This window comes from Amblyomma americanum, chromosome 9 (genome assembly GCF_052857255.1).
Source record: "Amblyomma americanum isolate KBUSLIRL-KWMA chromosome 9, ASM5285725v1, whole genome shotgun sequence".
NCBI classification, from domain to species: domain Eukaryota; kingdom Metazoa; phylum Arthropoda; class Arachnida; order Ixodida; family Ixodidae; genus Amblyomma; species Amblyomma americanum.
The window spans coordinates 100,037,556-100,047,410 of NC_135505.1; the positions used below are offsets into that span (position 1 = coordinate 100,037,556).

General features: G+C 45.7%; 1 protein-coding gene across 1 annotated transcript in view; it reads right to left on the reverse strand.

The window, feature by feature from the left end:
- The window catches only part of LOC144103859 (gamma-tubulin complex component 2-like), a 48,946-nt gene that overhangs the window by 24,792 nt on the left and 14,299 nt on the right, over positions 1 to 9,855 (reverse strand). Inside the window, exons 6-12 of the mRNA XM_077636562.1 lie at positions 9,301 to 9,375; positions 8,187 to 8,268; positions 7,018 to 7,095; positions 5,834 to 6,042; positions 3,910 to 3,971; positions 3,303 to 3,345; positions 1,987 to 2,058 (exon numbers count right to left, since the gene is read on the reverse strand). Coding sequence (XP_077492688.1) covers positions 1,987 to 2,058; positions 3,303 to 3,345; positions 3,910 to 3,971; positions 5,834 to 6,042; positions 7,018 to 7,095; positions 8,187 to 8,268; positions 9,301 to 9,375 — 621 coding nt within the window. The remainder of the gene's footprint in view (positions 1 to 1,986; positions 2,059 to 3,302; positions 3,346 to 3,909; positions 3,972 to 5,833; positions 6,043 to 7,017; positions 7,096 to 8,186; positions 8,269 to 9,300; positions 9,376 to 9,855) is intronic.

Sequence of the window (9,855 nt, forward strand, 5' to 3'; positions counted from 1 at the left end):
GCATTCATGGTGGGTGAACAGCGCAACAAAGGCGGGACAGAGGCAAGACAAGCGCTGACTAGTAACTGAGTTTATTGAAGAACGAAAAGTGGTAATATGTAGTGAACGCCAACAATCAAATATAACAACAGAAAAACCGACAAAAGGGTAAACAACCTATGCCACGTGCAAGTCAAGATATTCCATTTCCTTGTCACTTTATGTAACGGAAGGATCGCTGTGGCATTTTTCTCCAAGATTATGGATGAGATATGCTTCCATGATTTCGCGTGTCGCCTTGTTCTTATGGTAGAACAGCAGTGCTGTCTTCTTGTACAACGGTTCGCATTTGCATTGTTTGCAGCGAAACTTTTTCCTACGAACCCGGCCATCTTTTTCTGGTTTTCTTTCATGTTCTTTTTCGTGTTTGCACCTACAACTAGCACAATGAGCGGCAACATGGCAAAGAGGGTCATTTTTTATTGCACATTCATGCCGCCTCTTATTCAGGCATCTGCCTGTTTGTCCAACATAGGCGGCACCGCACTTAAAAGGGTATCAGGTATACCACGTTTTCTTTGCAGACAGCAGGGGACGACACATGCCGTAAATGGCAACTGACCTTCTTTGTTGGTTGCGCCTGCGAAACTTGTTTGCACATGGCACCCAGTTTGCTAGGGGCAGAAAATATGACATCGACGTCGTACCTGCTTGCAACCTTCTTGAGGCCGTGCGACATGCCATGCTTGTAAAGGACTACAGCCAGTCTTCTTTTCTCTCATTGGAGTGATGGCTCTTAACACTTTTAAGCAGCTTTTCCGAAGCCGTAGAGATGACATGATCTGGGTAACCCTTAGCGCGTAATCTGCACACTTGAGCAGTAATGCCGCCAGCAATACTTTCGTGACGCGACTTTTTCAGAGCAGATTTCAGGCACGATATGGCTATGCCTACTTTGACTAGCTTGGAGTGACCGATGAAAAGTTCAACAACGGTTTTGCAGACCTCGCTCAATAACTCCAGCAAACATGTTCACATTCGATAAACAAAGCCACATCTAAAAACTGAAGCTAATTATCACTGGGATTCTTCGTTATGAACTTGAGGCCATGTCTATCATTTTTGAAAACCTTCAAAACATCAACCAGACTTTTTGGGAAGCTGCCTGCACGGATGATCACCAAGTAGTCATCTACGTACTTGAAAATACGAGTCACCAAGTCTTTTGACGCATTGTTTATGCCAGTGTCAACACCGCTAAGGAAGACATCAGCCAGAATCGGTGCAACTCTAGATCCGATGCAAACACCGGCTGCTTGTACATATGATGATCCTTGCCATTCCACCACTGTCGCAGACAACTAAAATGACAGAATTTCTAAAAAAGCTTTCAATGGATACTCCGCATTGGTCAATAAAGGCACATTCACCGTTATCCTAAGTAATGCACCTCTTCGCAGCATTCATCAGTTCACGGTGTGGCAAAGAATAATATAAGCCCACCACGTCTATGCTGAACAACGAGCAGGTTCCCGGATTATCTAGTTTGAGGTAATCCACCAGGCTTCAGAATTTGGTATCAAAGACGGGTCGTGCACAACCAAGGAGGCCAGGTGTTTTTGAAGGTAGCCCAACACAGCATACTGCCATGTGTCACGTTCAAAAACTAAAGAGCTGAAAGGGATACCCGGTTTGTGTGTTTTTACTTGCACATGGCATAGGTTGTTTACCCCCTTTTGTCGGTTTTTCAGTTTTTATATTTGATGTTGGCGTTCACTATATATTACCACTTTTCGTTCTTTAATAAACTCGGTTGCTAGTCAGCGCTTGTCTTGCCTTTGTCCCGCCTTTGTTGCGCTGTTCACCCACCAGGAATGCTTACCGACTCGCTCAAGCTTCTCAAGAAAAAAAACAAACAGAGAAGTCAAAACAAAGATGCCCCACAATTTAAAGAAACACCCATGAGCACGGATCGCAAGCATGACACTGCAAAGAAAAATCACGCACCTCCTTGAAAGGGTCCTCGATGCGTCCCCTGTAGACCCAGCTTTCTAGCATGGCAAAATAGGGCTCTGCAGCCTGGAGAATCGGAATGCAGCTTATTTGACAACAAATGTAGACCAAATGGAAGCAGCACTCAAATGTACCAACAAACAACCAACATATCGAACACAGCTGACACTTATTAAAATACTATAGTAAAACCTCATTTATGTCTCTTTTTTTTAATTGCGGGAAGAAAATGTATTACTCGGGAAAACGTATAATCCAAACCCCCTGATTTTGAGATTTTGATTGTTCGTTGACTGAGGTAAAAAGGCATTTATTGACAATTTCACTTTACAAAAACGTCGATTGGCATTTCTTGGCTCAAGAGCTGAATAGATCCTATTCCAGAGCTCGCTGAATTCAGTCCGCGTTCGCGCTTTCTTTAGCGCGGAAGAAAATTCATAATGCATCCGGTCCGTCGACGGTAGTGACGAAAGTAACCAATCTCTCTTCCTTGTCATTTTCGAATGCTTCGCCCCATTGTTCCCAAGTGCAGTGGGAAAGCCACCGTGGTGGCCGACTATCGCTGTGTTTCTGCTTTTTAAGCTGCGTTTCCTAGCCGTAGCCCGTTCGTACATAAGCGCATCGCTGCAGTTCCTAGAAGCTTCGCCTCCTTTCCCTTATGCACCACGAAGAAACCTCAGCTTTTCCACCTCTCCATATCGCGTCCCCACAGAAACGGCCGTCCCGAATGCTAGCGCGCCATTTTTATTTTTTTGTTCTTGGAGATCGTGATGGTGCTCCGCCTCTTTGCATCGAGACACTGCAGAGAAGCCACCACAGAGAGTGACTGCCGCAGAAAATGTCGCGTGCCCTCTCGTTCGGCTCACTTGTACGTTGGCACACGTGCGGTTGGTCAATAAGCGTATTATACGACCACAATTTTCCGAAATTTTAAACGTAGTAGCCGGGAAATCGTGTTTTCCGGGAACATATTAACCGGGAAAAATATAGTGGAACTCTATGGGGCATTTTTAATGTCACACAATTTTGATCGTACGAACCGGGAATGCATCAACGAGGTTTCACGAATCTACTAGACTGATAAAAGTCCCACTGATTCTTCTGGGCACAAGAACATTCTGTAAAGGAAATACCAGCACAAACTTCCCCATAACGGTCGAGACTAGTCTATCACATGACTCAGGTCGACTTTTCAAGAACAAGGATTTCAAGTTGTGCCAAAGAGGCTGAACTGCTAACAAAATTACAATCAGCTATTACAATCGACCACAACAATGCACAACCGTCAACAGAAGTTGACACATGCCCACCTTTTTGGTGAGGTAGAGGCAAATTTCCTTTGCCTTTGTATCCCTGCAAAAGAGCAGAAAGGGTGAGACAATGTAAAAAAATGGGGCGCAGACTGGTTTGTGAAAACTTTTTTTTTTCCCTGAGAACGTCACGTGGCCCCACAGCACGACGCCTGATAACCACAGTCGCAACGACAGCAACACAAATGAAGCAGAGAGACCTAATTTTATTGGGGCACACCAAATACAAAAAAATTTAGCACCATAATAAAATCCTCAATGCTTTTAAATGTCACAGACTCATTCCAATGCTGGCTAGAACAAAACACACACACTCAACAGCACACAATGAAATGCTAAACGCTGAATTCCGAGTGGTGTCACCTGCCTGTATAGAAGACTGGGGAGGCTGTGAACAGGCATTCCACGAAAAGAGTGCCTTCATTAAGAACATTCAATGCTTTAGCTTATAATTATGACCTGCGCAATAAATGGCCCCCGAGGGCACCGCACAGTTTTCAACTTTACCTTGAAAGGGGACTTTCATAATCATCAGCCTGACTATGTCCACTGCGGGCCAAAGACCTCTCCTGTACAGACTGTACAGCACACAAAAAAGAAAGCTCACCCTGTTAACGATGTGGCCTGTTCGTGCAACACTCCGAGAGTCTTGCCACCGTGGCAGTTACCCTGGAAAAAAAACAGGAAATAATTTATGAGGCTAAAAAACGCAGCAATCAAGTCACTAACTATGAACACTTCCCAAACTCTGTTGGCACTAAAATAAAATTACTTAAAGTACCTACCCTCAAATATCCAAAAATTTATATGTCCAGGGCCTGAGATAACCCTAAGTACTTCATCATATTTCTAAATGAAATTGTTGCTAGTATTCGATATTCGAAACGATACAGGTTTTCGTCATTTGATTCAATATTCAATCCGAGAGAGACTATTCAGTATTCACACACACCTCAACATCTTACCGTATTTACACGGTTGTAGGTCGACCCCGCCAAATAAAATTTCCGAAAAATAAAAAAAAGAACTTCAGAGGTTGTTTAAGCTTGGCCTTGAATAGTTGAACGGGATAGCATTATCCAGCGGCAGCCGCTTATCGCCAGCTGCTATCGGCTGCCGTGCGCGGGCATGCCCGTGGGCACATTCCAAAATGATAATGTATTAGTCACTCGACTACTCGTCCACACTTGCGCCATCATCCTCACTAGCGCTGCCGTCGTGATCGCTGCTGCGGTCCCACAGCACGTCGTTCTAACGTCGTCGTCCAGAGAAGTCCCGCACTTCGCAAACAGCCACATCACCACATCGCGTGGAACAGCTGGTAATTTTCCTCGCTGCAGCTTCCACACCTGTATCACCCGTTGCGAACGTCGAATTTGCGGCCCGGCACGCGGTTGTTCGTTTCTTCGGCGTAAAAAATCGCACCCATCATGAATGTAGCCGTGAACGAGCGCCGGTCGCTTGCCGGACCTGGAGCACAAATGATGACTGGCGAAGCACTACATTAAAAACTTGTGAAACGCAGCCGGCAGTAGTCAAATGCACCAGAGCCAAAGAGAAACTACGCGTGGATGGCGTCGGCTCTTCCGTCGGCTATCGACACTCCCCAGCACCGCTGCCGTTCCGAGCGCGGGTGCCGCCTCAATTGAAACAGCAGCCCTTCCATCAACTATCAACGCTCCCTTGAGCACCAAGCGCGCATTTGAAAGTAAAGAGAAAACTTGTAGGTCGCTTGAGCTTCCCTTAGAACGCGATTGTGGTATCGGGTCGCCGCCGCTTATCAGCAACTGATGTCTGTTTGGGGAGTATGGGGTGCCAGTTTGCTGTTTATCGATAGCTGCCAACGGCTGCCTCCCGCGCGCACGGGGAGGGGATGCTAGTTTTGCGCGTTGACATAGCAGCTGCTCAAGGCCAGAACCAAGAGTGATGCGACGGAGCCACGCAGCAAAAATGCAACCACACTGTAGCATGCCTGATATCTCGTTTGTCTGACCTTTACTTATGGTGCGACATTTTCGTTTCGATTGTAAGCCGACCCCCCAGTTCAGATTCTCAAATTTTAAAAAATATGTCGACTTACAATCGTGTAAATACAGTATGTGGGTCAATGATTTGGTTTTGGTTTTATGGGGTTTAACATCCCCAAAGTGACTCAGGCGATAAGGGCGCCGTAGTGGAGGGCTCCGGATAATTTCCACCACCTGAGGTTCTTTAACGTGCACTGACCTCACACAGTACACGAGCCTCTAGCATATCGCCTCCATCGAAATTGGACTGCCGCAGCTGAGATCAAACCACCGTCTTTCGGATCAGCAGCCAAGCACCATAATCACTGAGGCACCGTCTGGTTTGATGGGTTTCAAGTGAATGACACTTTACTGTGCCACTGCGATGGGGTCGAAAAATATGCGACTGCATGTTCACAGAATATAGATGAGTCTAAATAGAGTAGACTCCCTGCATCATTAAAGTATCGTGGGCAAACTGCATGTTTACAGTAACAGCAATGAACCCATAAAGAAGAGACTCACTGCCCAGACGGCATTGGCGCAGGTGGCCAACACGGCCATGTAAGCCAGGGCGGGCTGCACGTAGAACCAGGCCTTGGGCAGGGTCAGCGACCGCTCGTGGAGCAGCTTGTGTTCCAGCTGGATCACCAGGGTGAAGTAGTCGTCTAGGAGATTGTGCAGGGCAGCGGCCAGCGCCTGGTTCACCATGCCCTGGCCGCGCTCCCGCTTCTCTGCACACACACAGAGACCGGCGCCACATGCGGTGAGCGGCATGCATGAGCAATAAAGAGTTCGACAGCTCTTAACTGAAAAGAAGTGTCTATTCACCTGTCACAGTGTTTCTGTTGCTTGGTTATGTGCAGTCGTGAGCAATATAAGAGGGAACACCGGAAAAACTCTGCCTGTCACACATAATTATGGATTAATTGACAAATAGGGGCCTAAACTTCGTTCTAACTGGTTTTCCTCTTGGTGTATGTTATTTCAAAGTAAAAACTTAGCAAATTTCACGCGGAAAATAGTGGTTGCGGCAGCTGCAGTGAGCTCAAACTCGTTCCGCGGAAGTCAAGGATGCCGCGTGTTCTCCAATTACAGAGATTCAGCATAACGTAACCTGCTTCCACAGGAAGCCGCTGCGCACACCCACAAGGTGCCAGGCACCGGCCAGCTGTTTGTACGCCGGCCTGTTGGAACCAACCAGTGCATGCACATTGGCGGCATGCAAAAGCGGATCGTGTGGTGTTAAATCTTGCTACTGATGCAAGCCGCCGCGCCAGTTACAGCACGTGCGTGGCCACAGAAATCTGTTGATAAGAGTGCAGAGGGCTGGGAAAAGCCTAGGCCATGACGCCCATGAAACACCAAGGAACATGCAGAGTGGCTGAGCCGCCAACCTAAAACGAACCAAACTTTATTTCCTCTCGCACCGCTGCTTCAGTCGCCAGGCGCAGCACAGCTAACACAAACTATATAAAGCGCCACGTGGGGGTACTGTAACATAACCACTCCAGACTGTTTTAAGATGGCAAACTGGGCAAGTTGATAATGAGCCACAATTTAGCAGCAACAAATAGGCCAAGGCAAATAAAAAACATCAGTGACGTGCCCCATTTTCTTCTCTGCATTTCTGTCTGCCAGGTGCCATTAAATTGTAGAGGTTTCTTTTGCTGGAGCACCAGTAGCCCAAATTTGGTAGAAGCTCTCACCTTCAGTGAAACGCATCACCGTCGAGTAGTGACTGCACAGCGGAAGAATCTTCTTCACCATGTCCCGCAGGGAAGGGTCTGCGCACAAAATCAGGATAGAAGAAAAAAAATAACAAGCATAGAGACCAATCCAAATTAGCCACCAGGCAGAAGTTCCCAAGTCCCTCTCAAAATTTTTCCCGTCTTCTACGAAAAGCCCCGACGCTCTGACAATGGGGGAGAAGTCACAATGCGTTGCCCACCTAGGAGTTTTCCAATGCTTGCATTTACACAAACGCAACATTACACCTTTTAAAATGCATTTCAACGGCACTTTCTCTCTTGTTCTTCTTAGCAGAGGGCAAGTTCATCATTACAAAATACTACAAACTAAACGTTAAAACTCCAACGCACACATGAGGTACCTGTAGGCCTCCGAGGTTGTGGGCTAAGTAGAGTCGATCACATTTGTCCAGAGTGCTTGAGCGGTGTGCTGCGCGGAGCAAATTAAGTTTAATCGTATCGCAGCTGCTTTGCTGGGGGTAAGATAGTGCTGCCTGTGCAGTTCCCATGTCTTAGGCTGCTCTCCAGCGCAGGTATTATCAGTGAAAGTCGCAACCTATTTTAGCATTTAGCTTTATTTCCACCGGACGGCACCACTCGAGCACACTAGGCAAGTGATCGACAGCGTACACCAAAGGTGAAATTGTAAACATACGGTATTTCTTTAAAAATGCGACAAGAAGCTTCCTCACAATGCACACTGATGCGTGCTGTTGCCTTTGGAAAAATGTTAGCAAAATGACATCAAGATTTTGCTGGGTACTTATTTCTGTATTCAACAACGAAACATACTTCGCGCAAGGCCAGTTGTTATGTGAAGTACAGTCTTTGTGTAAAGTAGCCTTCTAAGCCAAAATGGGTGAGGACCAGAATTACTGTTACCTTCAAAATATCTGTAATACTGGCGATGTATAACAAGCCACAATGCACAGCCCAGAAGCTTACACATTTTACAGAGAATTTGTACGTGGCGACAAAAAACCAAAAAGGACAGAGCAAAACACACTTGTTTTCTTAGAGAAAACAATGCCTTTGTACAGGCCATGCCTTGCTCTGTTCCCAAGACGAAAGCACAATGCACCGGATGCTCAGAGATCAAAGTCGGCAGTGGCGGCCAGGGCTCTCACCCGCTGTCTCATCGATCTTGAAGGTCCGCTCGCCGTGAGGATTCAAGAGCGGCTGGGAACGAACATATGCTCCGTCCACACCCTTCACCAAGAACCAGAGAAAAATGAGAGAAAGAAAAAAAGAAAATGAATTCGAAGTTCACCACAAAGAAACACTTGTTGCCAGCTCGTGTCAATAACTGAAACAGAACAAAAATTTGAGAGTCTAGCTTTTTCACATCAATTCACTGCACATATTGCAATTTATGAAAAATATGAACCATCAGTGTAAGTGGAGAATGCACAGGATTTTTTGTCCTTACCAGTTCATACTCCTGTCCCTAGACATTTTAATTTCGCATACATCTGCACAAGGTCTGACATTATTACTCTGAGAATCGCTTACAGATATCATCAGACCAACACAAAAAAAAACTAAGTTATCCATTTTAACCGGTCCCACTCGCCTACTCTAATGTTCATTGTTCAAACTGAAAGAACACAGTGCATTTACATATAACGTGCATGAATTGCAACACTGCTGTTATGTGTAAAGCGCTAACATATCCTAATTTTCCCACAACATCAATTTACTGATTGTAATTATTAAAACAAACGTACTGCAAGCCACCCGTTTACTCATGAACACTGGGAAGAAAAACACTGAAAGTCGTGGCAGTGGAATTAAAAAAATCCACGGCCCAGTGCCAAGAAGTGGGTGCACAGCCGTCACGGTGACTTAGGGGCTATGGCATTCAACTGCAGAGCCCAAGGTACAATGCTGGACCCAACAGCCGCTTCTCAACGGAGGCAGAATGCAAAAAAAAGACTGTCGTGCTGTGCAATTTCAGTGCATCTTGAAGACAAGTCCTCAAAGCTGATCTCAAGGTCTACACTACTTTACTTTTCATCAAACACGCCTGTGCAGCTCCAGGACGTTGAACACCACATACCATACCATGCACAATGTCATTCCCTGCTCTACCCTACCATTCCTAACCCTACCCTACCATACCCAAGGTGATCTCAAAGATGTAACCAACAAACGTGATACTTATAAGCTATGACCACAAACAATGCTGACTGCTTGTCATTATGAGCCACAAGCAAGCATCAAGGATGCACGCATACACACCATCATGACATCGAGCAAATCCTCCAGAAGCTTGTACTCCTGCGTCGAGACAGGCAGGGCTCCAATTGGCTCTACCTGGAACACAACAGAGGAAACACAAACTGCATACATTGATTGCTATGTCAGCACAAAGGGCACAAACAGCGTCATTGCAACTCAGGTTACTACCAGCAGGGTAAATGAAACTTGAAAGCAAATTTGTAATGTTTTATTAGAGCACAACTGAGCATTGTAGGCAGTAATTGCTATACACCATGTTTGCCATCTACCAACAGAGAAAACTGTTACTGCCACACCAGGTTTCAAGAAAAAAAAAAACTTTGAACCCAATAATCCACTTTGTTTGCTTTTCTTGCTGATGGTGCTCAACAGGTGGCAAAAAGCTGCTCTTGCCTCAAAGGGCATCTCCTGAATGACTGCTTTAGGGGGGAGATGTGACATTCAGAAAAAAATGTTTTTATTTGTTGGCGTATTTACATGGAATTTTTCTACCGTATTACAAATTTCATGGCTACTCTCACAAAATTTCAGTTATGTCTCGAGAAAATTGCTTTC